Here is a 20,040-nt window from a genome sequence, read left to right as displayed (position 1 = left end):
AACTGTGAGAGAATTCAGCAGTTATTACAATTTTTACCTGGACTGTCAGTAAACCATGATTTACACACTAATAACATGGGGTTTGTTTATGGGAACTGTGAGTGACTGCTGTGTGAATTAGTGTGTAAACTCCAGTTCGTGACAGTCCAGGTTGAGTTAAGAAAGACTGCCATTATTTGTTACAGTTACTAACAGCTGTTTATAGTCAAGTTGAATGTAACATGAACTGTTGTATTAGTTTCAATTCTGAAGTTAATCTGGGACAGAAAAATTACTGCCACTGGAACAGACAATTTTTTAATTCAAAAGGAAATTTTATTAGTTCCTTCAATTTTGCTCCTCTGTTGAGGTGTTGAAAACCAGATTAACGAATCAGAGAGAAAAAAAACTTGAATTTGAGAATTTTGTTATTTTATATTTTTTGGGTTCCAATTAATGCAATGTAAGGGGTTCTTGGGCCTCTAAAATATATTAGAAAAGCTGAAAAATTGTTTCCTATTTCCCATTTTATACTTATATAAATTGTATACTTGTGTAAGTTAAAACACTTTTCAAAACTAAAGTTTTTAATTTCCTTTATGTTTTCATTTTCCCACATTTACACTTAAAGTTTTTCTTTACAGAATGTTGTGACAAACTTAACATATTAAAATGATTGGAAACTAAAAATTGAAAATAATTGTATACTTCATATAGACTCTTTTGTAGAACTGTATTATTTGAAAAGTATTTTATTGAAAGGACAGTAGAACGATAATGTACCCTTTTAAATTTCTATCAGATTTCAAATTTATATAATGGTATAATGGAGTGAAAACGTTGAAAAATGTTCATTTTCAAAATGAGCGTTGAAAAAATTTTTTTTAATCGAAAGCTATGTGAGGTGAAATGTATTATGGTCTATAGCCAATATCATACAGAAATCATTAATCTGAAAAAGCTTTTTTCTTCTAACCAGGTTCTAACTCAAGAGGATTGGAATACAGTCCTTTACAATGGTATGGAGACCACGTCAGCCTGGGCTTCACTCTATTTCATTGCCTTGATGACCTTTGGGAACTATGTTCTCTTCAACCTCTTAGTTGCCATTCTGGTGGAAGGATTTTCACATGAGGCAAGTATTTGATGCCATTAATTAGAAGGAATTCATTTAAGGTGGTACCCAACACTTTCACTAAAATTAAGTTGGCTCGTTTAATTTTCATAAAATTTTGACTAAGTATTAACTTTGACCCTTTAACCAAAATATAAAAATTTCAAAAATTTTTAACCAACCATTTTAAAAAAAATTACTCTGGTTATATAGCAGGTTGACAAACACCAATTTTGGTCATTGAGAAGCTTAATATTCCGTTAACAACACAACGTAATTAAAACGTTTAGCTGACTTTACAGAGTTAACTTCCTGTAGTGTTAGGTACCACCTCAATTTTCTATCTAAATAACTATAAAAAAGAAGATGTGGTATGATTGCAAATGAGACAACTCTCCACAAGAGACCAAATGACATAGAAATAAACAGCTATAGGTCACCAGACAGCTTTCAACCAAGAGCAAAGCCCATACCACACTGTTTATTTTGGTATTGACTTTCATTACCATTAATATGGTCATAATAATAAACTTTATGTTAACAAAATTTAGAAAAATTTCGACTTAAAAAACTAAAGATTTTCTACCCCTGGGATATATTGCCATTGCTATTTTTAGCAAATCCTATCAGAATTTTGGGTCTGTAATGCTCAGTTCAACTTTTAATTTAATTTGACTTTTAGAAATTCTTTGATTTTAGCGTCACTGATGATCATTTTGCAAACGAAACGTAAGTCCAGCCTACACAATTTAAAGCCTGGTATGTGTGATGAATTTATTTGTATTTATTTTACATGTTGAAATGTTATGTTGTTTTCTTTTCTAGGAGGAAGAAAAGAAGAAAATGAAAGAACAACGTCAGAAAGAAATAGAAGCCTTCCTTGCTGAGACCAACAACAATGAGGAGAAAAATCAGACCATTAAAATCAAGGCAGTAGATATTGCTCAAATCAAAATTAATAATAAAGAAAAAGGTTTGTACTTAATTTAACACCTTCTTTTAAAAATTCCAATAGGGAACATTCTTTACGTTATTGTAATATTAAAGCAATTTTTTTTTTTTGTTCACAACTACATGGCAGACTTTTTTTTTTGGGGGGGGGGGGGGGGGGGAGGGGGGTTGTTCTGAATTTGATAGTCAATAAATATTAAAACACATGAAAATAAATTGTGATAGTATGATGTTTGGCACATAGTGTGTATTAGCTGCAGAAACGTAGCTCTTAAAGACAATGTGAACTTTTTTTTTGACAATTTCCACACTCTAAGGACCATAAGAGCTACAATTCTACTGAAAAGTGTGCACATGTAGTACACAAAGTTCGAGTTCATGTATTTTACTACCAAAAAAACATCCATTATTTGATGCCATTTGAATTTATCAAATTTGCAAAACAGTCACCTTTGGTCTTTTATGTCAAATAATTCCTATTGTGATTCAAGAAAATTAAGGAAATTCGTATCATTATCCTTTATGTTCTTATGCATCATTGTGAAAGAGTTTGACAAAAGAATAAAAAAACTTTTAAAAAAGATGTTTCTTTTTACTGAATGAAACAAACAATTTATGATTTCTTGTTAATGTTTGATTTGAATACAGCTTTAAAGTTTAATGGACAAATGAAGTATGTTATCCGGCATTTTGTAATGAAAATAACAACAAATCGGCTACATTACTTACTGTGAACCAACTTATTTTCACTTCATTTCATATAAAGCCAGTGTCTATTTGACTGCACAACAATTTATTTTCCTGATTTTCTTATTTTCTTCATGTATTTATATAAGAGAAGATTTAAAATACATATTCTAAATATTATTTTTCTACTTGTGAAAATTAGTTGGTCTACAGTACTTCATATGTCATCATATCACGAAAAATCTACATTCAGCTAACAAATATATAATGTAATTCAGTTACTTTTGCAGAAAAAATGTTAGCTTTGTGTCCAGTTATAAAGGAGGATAACGCCAACAGAACTGGTCAGGCACCTGATATCGCCCCACCAATCATCACACATACAGCAGCCACACCCATGCCCACACCCCAGGGATCACCTAACGAAAATCCTAACAAAGATTACAACAAAGTGACATTATGTGTCCACCCTCAGGTTCAGATGGACACTCTGTCTGTACATTCATCATCTACTGTAAGTTATTTTCATTGCAATAGACTAATTTCTTATTTCCTCCTTTTAACTCAAGAATAAATAATTTTTCAACAGGTAACCTTCCCCTTCAAAGCATGACATTTTTTCATATTTCTTTTGACTCAGCAAAATTACCAGAAAACAGTTTATTTTCCCCAAAATTATACCAATTGTCAGCTAGATTTTACTTCTTTAGTTTTGCTTACTTGATGGAGTACCAGAATGTCCTTTTAACAGAGTAGTTTTGTCTGTAGTCAAAAGCCTGTAATATGAAAATATTCTACTGGTGCTAAATAGTTTGAAAATACAAAGTAAGACTGACAAATATTTGAATAAGAAAAGCAACCCCGTAAATAAAGATGTTGATCCATTTTCTTGTAAAATCAGATTATCAAATGAACTAAGATTAAAACCAAGAGAAATTTTATGTTTAATTCTCCATAAAAGTTTAATCCACCGTCAGTTTTATTAATTTGATTGCCATTTTAATCTGATGCTAACATATTTGTCAGCACAATATCTCTTATTACTTTTTTTTGCAGTCCAACGCTAGCTTAAGATCATCACCCCGTCTTTCACCAAGAGCTTCACCCCGTCCATCTCCAAAACCTTCACCTCGTGGATCACCCCGCCCAATATCAAGGTCACCTGGTTTATGTAGATCCTATAGTTATGGAAGCAGAAACAGTTGGCGAGGCAGGAGAAGCCGTGATGGAGAGAGAAGATGTCTGGTACAGGAGTGTGGTAAATCTCAGAGCGTAGATTATTATGACGACGATGTATTCATACCATGTACACCCATTCCAAACAGGTATATATGTCTTTATACCTTAGGTTCCGTGGTAAAAAAATATCTACAAAAATATCAAGGTATATTCAAAACAAGGAGAGATAAAACCTGACAAATCCTGCATCACAATTCAAAGTCATGTAGGAAAAACAACTGTCATACTATATGTTCCGTGGTAAAAAAATATCTACAAAAATAGCAAGGTAAATTCAAAACAAGGGGAGATAAAACCTGACAAAATCCTGCATCACAATTCAAAGTCATGTATGAAAAACAACTGTCATACTATTCACTTGGTATAGGCATTTTCCAAAGAAAAAATGGGTTTAACCTGGTTTTGAAGATAGCTAAACTTCCCACTTGTATGCCAATTGTTTAAAGATTTAATGAAATTATGTAAAATTAAAATTGTGCAGATTGTTATAACCAAAAATTTATTTTAATATGGTTCAAAGAAATATGGTTAAAATTCAGATTTAAATGTTCATTGTAAAAAAATACACTTGCATGTGTTTTGGTGAAATGTGAGTCACAAATATTGATTTCTTGTCTTAAAATATGATTTGAACAAAAATATAAGTAAAAATAAATTTCTTTTTCGTTTCAGTCGGCTAGATTGCAATGGCCATTTGCCGTTAAACAACCAACGAACATTAAGTCCGCAAAACTCTATAAAGCGTCAGCCATTTCCATCACCTCGTAATTCATTAAAAATTCGTAACAATTCAGTCAGCAGCACACAAAGCGTCTGCAACTCAATATATCTGAGTCGTCAGAACTCTTTTACTAGTCGTCGTACCATGAACTCTTTGTCTTCCATGACTGGTGTTAAGGAGGATTATAAACAGAATAATCTATCTGAATCACCAACTGGTGAAGCTAATACCCAACATATATCTGACGTTGAAGACGAGGAAGACCCAGATGCTATGGATGAAACAGTATGTAATGTTATTTTGAGTTAAGCTTCATGCACGATTTTGTATTTTTTTTTTTTATAAAGTTTCCTCAATTAACTGCATATGGTACCGCATTTTTAACATTAGTGTTCACTGCAAAAGTTGAGGTAATGAGAGCATCATACAGCAGCGTTTATTTCTTTCATCTAATAAAGGTTAAGATCACTGTATATATATACATTTGTATTTATACAACTTTTTGGCAGTAACTTTTTTCTGTAAAGGTGATATATTGCATTTAAATGGATTGAATGCACCTTGTCATTTCTGTTAATAAGCCACAGCAAGTCTAAAAGTATATATAAGTAATGATAAGTACAAATAGTTTGACAGTAAAACAGACTTGGTTATGAAGTATCATAAGCATCAAACATACAAACCCTGACCTAAAGTTGCTTAACTCTGTCATTAGGTCTCTGGTGGATATCACATATTCCGAAACTAAATTGAATTTGTACAATTTTCTGATATCTTTAGATGGCAACACACACAATTTATTTTTACTAATGAAAATAGAAGATAACTTTAGTGTCATTCCCCAACAAATAAAGCAATATAACAGTTATATGACAAAAAGAATATTTTTTAAGGGCACAATATTAGAGTTTTTTCTTAAGCATTGTTTCAATCGTTACTGATTTATTTTTCTGATTATTTCTTTTCAGAATTGTTCATGCTCCTGGTTTCCAGAACCAAAAGGCTGCTTCAAAACAAGAGAAGAATATGCATTATATATCCTTAGTCCAACTAACTGGTATGTTGGATAAAGCTATTTACACATAATATGAAGATTTATACAGATTTTCAGGGCAGTTGTAAAATCTATAAAATGTTGATTCATTTATTTTCGTAGGTATCAATTTTCGTGGATTGCTGAAAATTTGCATCTTCACAGATATTTGATTTCATGGTTTTGCCAATCCCTGTACACAAATTAAAGTCTATTGAAAATATGTTATTCGTTGAACATTTGAATTTATGGTTCACTGTACCCACAAAATCCACGAAAATTTGTTTCCCAACGAATAATAATAATGAATACACATTTATTATTTTGATAGATCAAACTTTTAATCAAATACATAACTGCTAGTAGGGGCTAGTTTTATCATGAAAATATCTTGTGCAGTACTGCCAAATTTACATGGTATCACTAGATTTTTATGAATCATGGACACATATCCAACACCATTTTTTAAACAACTGTTTGGAAAAGTTGTTTATGATTCCACAATGTTAAGATCAGTTTGATGAGGCAGATAATTTTCAAGATAATTTGGCTAAACAAATTTTTCTGTTGACTTTATTGTTATGTAAAATGTAAAAAGGTTGGAACTAATGCTTCTTTTTATTATTTTTTTTTTACAGTTTTAGAAAATTTTTACACCATTGGATGGCTCAGAAATGGTTTGACAACTCGGTGTTGTTTTTTATTGCTTTGAATTGTATCACATTAGCTATGGAACGACCTGATATACCTCCTAATTCTAAAGTAAGTCAACAATATAAAAAAGAAGATGTGGTATGATTGCCAATGCTTACACAATGTTTATATCTGTCAAAGATTTGTCAAAATTAACTCTTTAATAGAATTCTAAAATGTACTGGCTGCCATTTGTAGAAAGAGAGATAACTTGTTTTGATAAACATGTAATTAATATTAGAAAGTAAATAGAAAAAATCTACACAATTATTTATTTCTTTCTTTCTTTTCTGTCTTTTTAATACTTAAAAATATTATTATATTATTTTATACTAATTTTGAAGGCTTATAAAAGAGGGGCCAAAAGATACCAAAGGGACATTAAAAATTATAGATTGAAAATAAACTGACAATGTCATGGCTAAAAAAGAAAAAAAAACAGACAAGCAATAGTACACAAGACACAACATAGAAAACTAAGCACTAAGCAACACAAAACCCACCAAAAACTGGGGATGATCTCAGGTGCTCTGGAAGGGTAAGCAGATCCTGCTCAACATGTGGTACTCGTCGTGTTGCTCATGTTATTACAAACCTGGTAAATAGTCTTAATTCCAGAGGTCACATATAACATTGGCCTTGTCCATCTATCTATCCATTGTTTCCTCAGAAACTTTTTATGGTTATGTATTATTTAATCCTCTTGAAGCCTAAGTTGATGCATAATAACAAGGTGGGATAATAGTTAAGAAAAGTTTGAAAATGTAAATAGTAAACATCCTAATTTTTTTTCTTTTTTGCAGGAGAGACAGTTCCTGAACTATTCAAATTATGGCTTTACTTTTATATTTGCCTTGGAAATGACAATCAAGGTATCAGCTAAAGGATTACTAATCGGTAAACATGCCTATTTAAAAAGTGGATGGAATGTGATGGACGGGTTTCTAGTGCTTATTTCCTTGACTGATATATTTATATCCTTGTCAGCGGCAAGCAGTCCAAGAATCTTTGGAATTCTACGTGTTTTCCGATTACTACGAACATTGAGACCTCTCAGGTGAGTCTTATATATACTTAACACCAAAAATCGTTCATGTGTTAAATTATTTTATTTCCTGTGTACTATTCTTGATCAGTTTTATGCTTGAAACCTTTCCTCTATGGACATTTTTTTGACATACTTGATTTGCATAGGATTTTTTCAATAAAAAAAAAAATCATCAGGTTTAAAGTATTAATGCATTGCGCAAACAAATATTTCATCAATGAAATTCCAGTCAGATGTTCTCATGAATATCCCCTTTATATTAGATACATATTTTATTCAGTCTAATACAGATTTTTGAAGGCAAGACTTTTCAACTGAGGCACTACACAGGCGTCAAAAGGCGTCATTATGTAGTAAAGGGGGTGGCGTCAAAAGGCGTCATTATGTAGTAAAGGGGGTGGTGTCAAAAGGCGTCATTATGGAAGAAAGGGGGTGGCGTCAAAAGGCGTCATTATGGAGGAAAGGGTTAAGCATGTTAAGTAAAAGAGGGGCAAAGATACAAGAGGATCATTCAAATTCATTGGTAAAAAATAAACAGACGACACCATGGCTTAAAAAAAAGATCAATAGCCAAACAATAGTACATAAAACACAACATAGAAAACTTAAAACTGAGCAACATGAACCCTATTAAAAACTGGTGGTGATCTACATGTATCAAAATTAAATCAGGGTAAATTGATCTGAAGAAAGTTGATTTACCTGAAATATACTAATTTTGTTTTTGTTCTGATAGTATATACACACTTATATGAAGAAAAATTGCAGTAGAGCATTTATTTAAAGGAAATTTTACAATACAGAAAGATAGAACACTTACACTAACTTATACTAAGTATTTCAAACATGCACCAATGGAAAATTAAGTCCTATATTACATGTCTTATTCAATCTGGCATTATAGGGTAGAACTAAAAACTATTAAAAGCTTCTTACCATAAAAACATCATATGAGGATTTCTTATTGTAACTTCTTGAACGTCCTTGGGGACGAAATGGTTTCTAAAATTCAATTTAACTGCTCTAAGTATGGTTGTGTATTACTACCTTAGCATACAGTTGTAAAAAGAGAGAGAGTGAGGGAAGGCATGATAATGAAATATGATATATAGGATACAGATGATTATACTATTTACAAACATCATCCTAGATCACCTGTGTGATTCTGTTATGATATGTACTAAATATAAAAAAAGAAGATGTGGTATGATTGACAATGAGACAACTATCCACAAAAGACCAAAATGACACAGACATTAGCAACTATAGTTCACCGTACAGCTTCAACAATGAGCAAAGCCCATATACCGCATAGTGAGCTATAAAAGACCTCGATAAGACAATGTTAAACAATTCAAACGAGAAAAATAACGGCCTTATTTATGTAAAAATATGAACTATGTTTCCAACAACCATATACATATCAAGTTTATAACACTAAATTAAATGATGCTTTATTGACTAGTATACATTTTTTACTTCTAAATTTCAGGGTTATTAGCAGGGCACCAGGTCTTAAACTGGTTGTACAAACATTATTGTCATCATTACGACCAATCGGAAATATTGTTCTCATCTGCTGTACATTTTTTATTATCTTTGGAATATTAGGCGTTCAGGTAAGAATGAAGTTATTAGTCCCCTACGGGACTTTAGGTTTGCACTCTGTCCATTTGTTTGTCTGTCTGTCTGTCCATCTGTCAGTCAGGCAAATCAGTTTTCCACACTTTTCTTCATGCTTAAAGATATTGATTTGGATAATAGGAATATAGTTTGCCATGCAATACTCTTAGAATGCTTGTTTAACCTGACTTTTCTTCAATTAAAGTCCTCCAGGATCATTATATTACAGACCACTCAATCATATAGCATAGCCATTACAGAAATTTTAAACAGTCGGTTTTTCAACAACTCTAAAAAATGAAAAAATAAATAAAAAAAAAATACATTAATTTGTGCATTTCAATGGTGTGGGTGAACCCCTATTTTAAATGGGTTTTGTGTTTTGCCAAAAGACGACCAATGGTTGTTTGAATTCTTGTTCTTTTAGATAATAGTTGTCTTATTGAAAATCATTGTTGTTTTTGTAAAGATAAATGCTTGTTGATTTTGCAAAATCTCAATTTGACAAATTCCGTCGATAGATATATGTACTAAATCAGCATATTTTCAAAAGTGACATCTTAACTCACAGAATTTGATTTTAAATATGATATTTATTTCTTTTTTCAGCTTTTCAAGGGAAGTTTTTACTATTGTAAAGGACCGAATGTGAGACATGTTGTTAATAAAACAGAATGTTTATTAGATCTTCACAACAAATGGGTTAACCAAAAATATAACTTTGATGATTTAGGCCAGGTAAGTTTATGTTGATAATAAACCTGCCTGTCTAGACCAAACTCTGGTATCAGGACTAACCAATAAAATGGCCCCAGAACACAGTTATTTTGTAGTGCATTTCTTTTCCCAAATGAATTCAAATTTAAAAAATTGCAACCTGCTCAATCTCAAAAAGAGTTTTTACTTGCTTCATATGAATAATTTGAATCACTACTTTATTTAATTCATCACCCAAAATTTTTTAAAGATGTATTTCATCTCCTCGCTTTATATTTCATTCACAAAATATAAGGAAATAAATTTGGAAAGTGTCTGAAAAAAAAAATGGTGTTGTGTCCACACTAGGGACTATATTTGTAAACAGTGAATATCAAAGGCTGATAATTGTGTCCTCAGACCACATGGTTGACCTGTGAAAAACAGATTACCAGTATGTCTTATTTAGATAAAGTCTTCAATTCTGAAGAAGTTCATTTTGCACACCTTTGATTGAATATTTTATGCATTTTAAGGTTAATAATTTTAAGAATACAAAATATGAAAAAAAGCCTGTTAAAATCTTATTTTTAGTGCTAAAAAAATCAATTTGAATATACTACATTGTATTATGAATTGGTTGTTATTTTATATTGTAGGCCCTTATGGCATTGTTCGTGTTAGCCTCTAAGGACGGATGGGTCAGCATTATGTATACTGGTCTAGATGCAGTGGGAGTGGACATGCAGGTCAGTTTATTAAACCTTTTGGTGTTTGTCCGCCATTACTGGTCATCACAGATGTTCTGCTAAAATTTTGACTTCATAAGAGAAAATGTCTGATGCAATGTTAATATGCTGAGTTTACATGCACTGTTTCATCATAATTCTAGAAATATATTTTTGTTTTTAAAAAAAATATTTACTTCAGTGTTCTGGGTGCATATTAGTGCATCATTACTACTTTTATTTTTAGATAAAAGAAAAAAAAAGATGTGGTATGATTGCCAATGAGACAATTCTCCACAAGAGACCAAAATGACACAGAAATTAACAACTATAGGTCACTGTACAGCCAACAACAATGAGCACAGCCCATACCACATAGTCAGCTATGAAATGGCCCCGAAATGACAATGTAAAACAATTCAAACGAGAAAACTAACAGCCTTACTTATGTTCAAAAAGTTGATTTTGTTTAAGAGGGGTGAAAGATACCATAGGGACATTCAAAATCATAAGTTGAAATAAACTGACAACGCCATGGCTAAAAAAGAAAAATACCATCAGACAAGCAATAATACCCAAAACAAAACATAGAAAACTTAAACTGAGTGAAACGAACCCCACCAAAATCTGTTGGTTTATATTTATTTCTCAAGTTGGATTTAAAATTTATTTATTTTTGACAAATCTTTATATGGACATAAAAACAAACTTTTGTAGACATATTTACATTTTACAACATTTAAAAAACATAAGATAAACAAGTGAATTTCAAAAACTAAAGTATTTTTTCTTATGAATTATTACAGCCCAAAGAAAATTACAACGAATGGCGTCTGATATATTTCATCTCATTCTTGCTGCTGGTCGGCTTTTTTGTACTGAACATGTTCGTAGGGGTTGTAGTGGAAAACTTTCACAAGTGTCGAGAAGACCAAGAAAAAGAGGAGAGAGAAAGACGACAGAAGAAAAGATCACAGAAAATGGAACAAAAGAGAAAGAGTGAGGAACCCTTTGGGGATTTTGGTTTGTACCTGAGTCTGGCTTTATTATTTCTGTCATCTGTCATGCACATATGGTTTTGGGAAATGACTGCATTTTTTAACACTCCCTACAATGCCTCTAAATCAGAGTTGATAAATAAATAAGATTAGATTATCTCCCTTGAAAAAAAAGCTAATCAAGATTAGAGTTATTTCCCCTGAAAAAAAAGGTGTGTGTGTTGATTTTGAGAAGTTTTCTTCTTTACAACCTATAGTTTCCTTGATGCAAAATTTATATAGACAAAAAGGCATAATTACAGGATTCATGGTGCAATTTGCATATTCGTCAATAAGCATATTTACTTTTCAATTAGATCAGTGTGTAAAAAAAATACAGATTAAAACATTGTTTTCCAAATTTATAAGAAGGAGGTATAAGTTGAGGTTTATTTTACCCTTGGTTTAAGTTAATGCAAAAGTTGGTCAATTGGGAACAATTTGGAGATTTATTGGAAAACTTACATTATCTGACTTTTAACTGGTATATTTTCATTAAAAAAGGATATTCAAAACAAACGTTATTTTTTACTAATTTATTTACATTTTAAAAAGATTTCAATTTCTTTTACCTTTTTGCAATATATTCTGAAATTATTGTGTGCAATTTACTTTTTGGATTGTTTCATTTTACACTAAAATGCATTTTTTTTTCTTTCTGATATTGAGAAAAATCCTGTTTAATTCATATAAAAAATTTCAAAATGAGAATTAAAAGTATTGCAATTATAACCTTGTTGCATTTTTCCCAATAATTTCTGAATTTATAGTGTACTTATTATAAGAATGCAGCTATTTCTCAAACTTCAAACAGCATCAGTTTCATATTATTTTGACATATCATTTTATTCATGAAAGCTGAACATCAAAATTCAGGCTAGTTGCTAATTTAAGAGCTCTATCCTGGAGCTTTCGAGGCTAATTCATTTTTTAGGATTTTTAGGAAGGGCTAAGCTTAACAACATAAACCATGGAACCGTTAACTAGTTTTTTCTTGTGAGATTTTTTATATAAAGATGAGTATTTAAACTAATAAATGTTATAAAAAATTGGCTAAAGCAGAAATCCATAAACTAATAAATGTTATAAAAAATTGGCTAAAGCAGCAATCCATTAATTCTTCAAAGTAAAGTTACTTGTAAAGCACTGATATATTTGAACCATTTTGATTTCAATAAATAAATTCTTTCTAACAAGCTCAAAAGAATTTATGAATCACAAGAGAACCTGGTTAACAAAAGAGTGGTTTTTGTTGTAAAAATTGTTTGCAAAAGTTTACAAGGGACATTTTTTTATACCCCCGCTTTAAAAAAGGGGGGGTATACTGTTTTACCTCTGTCTGTCCGTCCGTCCGTCAGTCCGTCCATCAGTCCGTCAGTCCGTCAGTCCGTCCGTCAGTCAGTCCGTCCCATGAAACTTTCGTCACATTTTTCTCAGGAACTACACATCCACCCTTTCTGTTATTTGGTATCAACATTTATATATGTCAGCCATACCGTGTGATGCGTTTTCAGATTCATCACTTGACAACTTCCTGTTTACCGAACACTTGTCTGATTTTACACATGATAGCCAAGTTGAAAATTTTCGTCACATTTTTCTCAGGAACTACAATACAAGGATTTCTGAAATTTGGTTTCAGGATTTATATAAGTCCGCTATACCGTGTGATGCGTTTTCAGATTCATCACTCGACAACTTCCTGTTTACCGAACACTTGTATGATTTTACACATGATAACCAAGTTAAAAATTTTCGTCACATTTTTCTCAGGAACTACAATACAAGGATTTCTGAAATTTGGTTTCAGGATTTATATAAGTCAGCTATACCGTGTGATGCGTTTTCAGATTCATCCCTCGACAACTTCCTGTTTACCGAACAATTGTATGATTTTACACATGATAACCAAGTTAAAAATTTTCGTCACATTTTTCTCAGGAACTACAATACAAGGATTTCTGAAATTTGGTTTCAGGATTTTTATAAGTCAGCTATACCGTGTGATGCGTTTTCAGATTCATCACTCGACAACTTCCTGTTTACCGAACACTTGCATATTTTTACACTATTAATATTATCCACTTGCGGCGGGGGTATCATCAGTGAGCAGTAGCTCACAGTTTCACTTGTTTATCCTTCCATTAGTCAAAAGAAATCATTGCTTTCAGATAACGAAAACTATGGCCTTATTGTAGCTTTACTATGCTTGAAAACAGATTTGCATTTCATAGCAGTAGTCTGCTTTTGTAAAAAAAAAAATAGAGTGAGAGAAAAGCTACCCAGTGGTTTCTGTATAATAACATATTGATATGTGTAGTCAATATCTAGTTAGCTGAAGTCTCTGCTACATTTTTGAATTGAGAGAGAAGGGATTCACGACTCGTATGTAAGATTTTTTTTTTTAAATCACTTACTTGGATGTATTTTAACAAGAAATTTGTTGTTTGCACTAATTATTTTATTATTATCAGTATTTTTAAAGCCTTTACTGAGAATTATAGAAATGTTGTAATTGATCAAAAAAATAATTAGATATGTTTAAAATTCAGATATTATAGTTCTAAGATTTTTTTTTTTTAAATAAATGTGCATAATACATGACCCTTTACGGTATTTACAACAGAACTTTTAAAAAATTTAAACATTTTTTTTATTGATTTAGTGACTTTATTAGTTTATGATATAGAATTTGAAAGACAAATTTTGCATTTGCTTTTTGTAATTGTTATTAAGGTCTTCATTTGGATACCAATTTCATTTACATTATAAGATTTTTAAATATTTTTATATTATTTTGGTGAAATCCCAGTTAATTTGTTCTCTTCAAAATTTTGAATGTGATTGGAATGATTTTGAATGTTCACAATATAGACTAGTACTGCATTTGATATAGATAGTAAATATTATTTACATGTGTGTGCCTTATTGTGCCAGACTCAGTGTTATGTTGTCTCGTTTGTTATGTCCCTTTATGTGTCTCACAGGTAGGTGATTGTCTTGTAATCTTTATTCATGTCATGCCATCTATCATGGACATTTACATTTATTCTTGATTCCATGCTTTTCTTTTTTTTTCTGAATCATTCATGTGATTTTAAAAATATTTTGTTATTACTTCATGAAAATAAAACATTATTACATTGTATAATTGAGCAATTTATTCTGATAAAAATAATAAACAAATTCTTATCTTTTCTCAATTGTAAAAGGCATAACATATTTGTTGAATTTTAAAGAAATCTTTGATAAATATTATAAAAAATCATATAAAATAGAAATTAATATTATTTTATGGAAAACAGACATAAATATTTGAGGGATGATTAAATATCTTTGTTTTGAGAAATTTGGATCTTGATATTCTGTAACTTAATAATTACTTTTTATTTTTTCATTTAAGAACTGAACCGTCCAGCATACTGGTCAAATTATTCTCCTTGTCGTCTGGTTATTCATCAAGTTGTCAACAGTAAATACTTTGACCTTGCCATAGCAGGGGTCATAGGGTCAAATGTCATCACCATGGCGATGGAATACTATATGATGCCACCGGTATGTTGATATAACTTATTAGAGTGTTGTATGCCGTTTTAGATGAAAGCAATACAATTAATAACAGAAATAATTTGTAAAAAAACATAATTATTGTTGTTTACTAAGAAGAATAACATTTAATGAGACATGAACTCTTCAAATTGAGAGAGAGAAAAAATGAACATATTGAGGTTGATATAAAACAGAGGACAATCAAGTTTCCTCCCATGGGACAGTCAAGAGGAACTTGTTTTATAAGATTTCAACTATACATTTGTTGTTGATATGAGGGATAAAAGGAATGAAATGCAACATGCAGAAAATATTGCACATGACACAAACAATACGAAGGAGGATATCAAAGTGAAAAAACAATTTTTAAGCTAGTAAATTTTACAACTATAAGAAACGATGTTTCATCATTAAGGTGGTACCTAACACTACAGGGAGATAACTCTGTAAAGTCAGCTAAACGTTTAAATATGTTTTGTTGTAAAAGGAATATTAAGCTTCTCTATGATCAAAATTGGTGTTTGTCAAATTGCTATATGACCAGTGTAATTTTTCTGACAAAACGGTTGGTTCAGAATTTTTTAAATTTTTATATTTTTGTCAAAGGGTCAAAGTAAATACTTTGTCAAAATTTTATGAAAATTAAACGAGCCAAATTAATTTAAGTGAAAGTGTTCGGTACCACCTTAAGGTAGAGAAAGAGCATTGATAGTTTTAAGTAAACTCATGTTATTTTACATTGTTTTCATTTATTCTCTAATTTTTCAGGAATTAGAATTTGCGCTGAAGATTTTTAACTACTTCTTCACGTGTGTGTTCATTATTGAGGCCACTATGAAGATAATCGCTCTAGGATTTCTTAGATACATCAAAGACAGGTAAGAGAATCTTTAGGTGAAATATTAGGGATTTGGTATTTGGGAAAAAATTGAAATAATGCATGAATGGCATCATGGGGAAAAAATATCTCTGGTATTTTATTTGACCATTGTGTAAAAGATACCTCAAAATATTAACAATGCATGTTGAATTAGTTTGATGCATTGAGAAAAAATTTGTTATCGAATAAAAATTAACCAAGAAAGACCTTAGGGTTTGATTTTTAGTGTTTCTAATCTAAAAAATAATGTTTTGTTTTGTAGAATTTTTAATTATTATGAGGTTATTTCCAACAACAACAAAAAGAAAGAAAAAAATATTTTCTTTAATATACTGCTATTTGTTTTGAAATTGAAACTTAAAAAAGCAGCTCAAATTTAAGACAATCAATTGTGATCAAAATAGATATGAGAAACTTTAAATATTGTGTTCAAATGATCATCATTTCTGTATCTTGCCCATGAACATTAATGTCGCACTTTTTCCCTTAAATGTTTCAAAAATTTAATATCTCTCATCATGTCTTCCTTAAACATTGAGACATGAAAATTGTTTGTTTGTAAATTAAATTTATTCCCTTTGATAATTATGGAAGATAAAAGTTATTCCCCCTGACTATTGTGTAAATTAAAAGTTGTCTCCCTTAACTATTGTGTAAAGTGAAAGTTGTCTCCCTTATTTGTTTAAGTAAACCTATTGTTTTTGTCTTTTTCATATTAACAGCAGGTAAAACTTTGTGTCAGTTTTACTCAAGCTCTTTAATCCCTTTTTTACAAATTTACACACTTTTCTTTCACATAAATTCATGTGGATCCAATTTGCTTCATGTTGTGATTGTCGTTGTTTTCAATCTATGAACATCTGTCATTTTCTTGTATTTTCAAATTTATTAAGATATTTTTGATTTTATTTTATTTAAACTACAGACAAAATTTTATGAATGAATTATATCAAAGTGGAGATGGGGGGAATCTATGTGAGAGAAAAGTGTTATATCCTTAATACTTTTGACAGTTTTTACACAAAATACAAAAACCCTATTTTTCTACCTGTGTAAATAGCATGTTGTTTTTTGCTGTGTATTTCCCCTAACTCTTCACATACTATTCTCAATTTAACTTTTTAACTTCTAGAGACTGTTTTCCTCTTTAAATATTATATCAATGAAATTTACGAAGTCTGATAATTTATTGCAAAAAATCAGTTTTAACAAAATTTCTTGTCAAACTGCAATTTTTTGTTTGAGCTGAGTATTTTTTTACACATGATAACCTGAGGAAACAGTTTTCAAAATAATTTAAGATTTAAAATTAATAAAAGATATAAAATCAGTTGATTCCTTTGACTGGATTCCGCAAAGAAATATGAGTTGCAATTTATGATGTGTCCGATTTCAAATGTTGTGATTAACTTAACTTTTAATTGAAAAAGAAACTATGTTACTTATATTTGGTAAAAATCTGCATTTTTAATTTTTATTGCATGTTTTAGATTTCATCTACAAATTATCTTTGAATTATTCCCACACATACTCTTATGTACTTAACATAATTGCACCTTCAGACATTTTTTTTACTAATTTAAGAATAACTGCACTTCTTGATTTTGTACAGATTTAATATAATTCATATATTCAACTTTGTGAAGACATTTCTGCCTAAAAAATATGTTTGATGTATCTTGCATTACACTATTAAACCTTAGTTTTGAAAATATATCTAGAAAATGGAAATTTGTGTGTGTGTGGTTTTTCAATTGGCTATCCATCGGGATGCATTGCATTTGCGCCAATTTTTACCAAATCAATATAATTATCGTAATGTTTTTTGACAGCTTCATGTAACAAATTCTTATTTCTAAACCTGACCCACCTATGATAGTTATCTAAACCAAATATAAAAAAAATTCCAAACTTTTTCCAATCTTATATACCTCTTACCTTTAAAGATTGTATATAAAACTAGCTGCAATGTTTAATTCCCCACATTTCAACATATCTAGCCCACAAGAAATACAGAAATCAAATAGAGATATCAACTGTATTTTAGATTTCCATAGTCATTCATAAAAAAATCTATGATGTGAAAAACAAATTACTATGTTCTCATTTATACGTAATACCATTTTAATGACAAATTTTTATTTCCAAATTATATGACGATTTCATTTTGTAAAAGAAAGGCACATGAGACCAAAGATCTCATGGAACATTGAACCAGAAATGTATGAAATAAAAAGCTCACAAATTGAAATAAGACGAAAACAGTAACTTGGGTCTAATTTAACCAAACATGTTGATTAACAACAATACTCAGTTGAAAAATTTGTAAGTGTAATAAGGAAATTGCAGAAAGTAAATTAAAAAATTGTTTTATTAAAATATCTTCTTATGACTTTTTAATTCAAATAAATTAAAAGAAAACTTTTGAGATCAATTTGAACTGTTTTTATTCAAGCACATCACTCATCACAATGCGCAAAAAAAAACCCACTTTTCACTGATACACAATTCAATTTGTATCATTGTTATAACTCATGTTTTGTAATGAAACTGATCTGGTTTCCTTTGATAATTTTACAGATGGAACCAGTTAGATGTCCTCATTGTCATTTTATCTGTTGTTGGAATAATTCTAGAGGAAATGAAAACCAATGTCATTCCCATCAATCCTACCATTATCAGGGTCATGAGAGTGCTTAGAATAGCCAGAGGTTTGCATTTACACTTAAGAATTATAAGAGATTGTAAAAATATCAAAACAAGAAGATGTGTTGTAATTGTCAACTAGACCAGCAGAGAATAAATGAAATGAAATGGGTCAAATGTCCCAGATTCTTAAATACTGTAAATTCATAAATTATTGCAAGCATTTATTATTGTGATTTTGTCAATTTAGACTAAAATGCAATTTTAATTTGCAATATTGAGAAAAATCCTGTTTAATTCATATAAAAAAATGTATATTTAAATTTTTGTGATTATGACCAAGTCACATTTTTTGCAATAATTAAAACATTGCAATAATTTCTAAATTTACAGAAATGATAAGTATTGATAAGAGGATGTGGTATGAGTGCCAATGAGACAACTTTACATCCAAGTCACGACGTATAAAAAGTTAACAATTACAGGTCAAAGTACGGCCTTCAACACGAAGCTTTGGCTCACAACAAACAAAAAGTTTTGAAGGGTCCTAAAATGATTAGTGTGAAACAATCCAAACAGGAAAACCAACGTTCTTATATACATAAAAAAATAAGAAACAGGAAACACCTATGAACCACAAACAACAACCACTTAACAACAGGCTCCTAACTTAGGACAGGTGCAAATAAATAAGGTTTATTACTAATGTTTGTGACATGCTGTTTACTTTAATTTAGATGAAAAACATTCTAGCAACAAACAGTGCAACTTAATCCTACATACTTTGTTTGTCATTCATCTCGAAAGGAATATTTTCAGACGAAAGAAGTGTTGGGAGAAAATGATAAGTTTTCTATTACAATCTGTAGTCTATTTACTTTAAAACAGCTTATCTTTTAGATAGAAATGCTGAAATACTGTTTCTTGATCTTCAAAGTAGAATTCTAAATGTTATGGCTTGAAAAAGTTGAATTTAGAAATATTTCTATACATCGTAATATTGTTTGCTTTATTTTGTAGTTTTGAAGTTACTGAAGATGGCTAAAGGTATCCGAGCATTATTAGACACAGTGATACAAGCTCTTCCACAGGTGGGAAACTTGGGCCTCTTGTTCTTCCTGTTGTTCTTTATATTTGCTGCATTAGGCGTTGAACTGTTCGGCAGACTTGGTAAGTTATGTTGAATGGAGCATTTTTGTGAATGCCCTTTTTTAGCGGGGCCCCTCAAAATTTCAAAGTATTTAAATTGGGTCAATTAACTTCCTATACTTGTTCCAAAAACATTAGTTCTTTAAATATCAGTTAATTTTATGCCCCATTTATATGGCCCTTATGTTTTCTGGTCTGTGCGTCTGTCTGTTCGTTCGTCCGTCCGTCTGTCTCGCTTCAGGTTAAAGTTTTTGGTCGAGGTAGTTT

At 30.5% G+C, this 20,040-nt stretch overlaps 1 protein-coding gene across 2 annotated transcripts in view; it reads left to right on the top strand.

Moving 5' to 3' along the window:
• The window catches only part of LOC143044955 (voltage-dependent T-type calcium channel subunit alpha-1G-like), a 153,165-nt gene that overhangs the window by 120,114 nt on the left and 13,011 nt on the right, over positions 1-20,040 (top strand). The window contains exons 14-29 of one of the 2 annotated variants that reach the window (XM_076217225.1): positions 959-1,114; positions 1,919-2,066; positions 3,022-3,245; positions 3,788-4,056; positions 4,643-4,976; positions 5,660-5,748; positions 6,363-6,486; positions 7,221-7,474; positions 8,958-9,084; positions 9,698-9,826; positions 10,444-10,533; positions 11,319-11,535; positions 14,953-15,104; positions 15,867-15,976; positions 18,559-18,689; positions 19,645-19,794. In XM_076217225.1, the coding sequence (XP_076073340.1) occupies positions 959-1,114; positions 1,919-2,066; positions 3,022-3,245; positions 3,788-4,056; positions 4,643-4,976; positions 5,660-5,748; positions 6,363-6,486; positions 7,221-7,474; positions 8,958-9,084; positions 9,698-9,826; positions 10,444-10,533; positions 11,319-11,535; positions 14,953-15,104; positions 15,867-15,976; positions 18,559-18,689; positions 19,645-19,794 (2,704 nt within the window). Of the gene's footprint in view, positions 1-958; positions 1,115-1,918; positions 2,067-3,009; positions 3,246-3,787; positions 4,057-4,642; positions 4,977-5,659; positions 5,749-6,362; positions 6,487-7,220; positions 7,475-8,957; positions 9,085-9,697; positions 9,827-10,443; positions 10,534-11,318; positions 11,536-14,952; positions 15,105-15,866; positions 15,977-18,558; positions 18,690-19,644; positions 19,795-20,040 lie in introns of both variants that reach the window. The other variant, XM_076217226.1, reaches the window with a different exon arrangement.

This window comes from Mytilus galloprovincialis, chromosome 9, assembly GCF_965363235.1.
Source record: "Mytilus galloprovincialis chromosome 9, xbMytGall1.hap1.1, whole genome shotgun sequence".
Taxonomy (NCBI): domain Eukaryota; kingdom Metazoa; phylum Mollusca; class Bivalvia; order Mytilida; family Mytilidae; genus Mytilus; species Mytilus galloprovincialis.
This window is presented reverse-complemented; position numbering and strand designations above follow the sequence as displayed.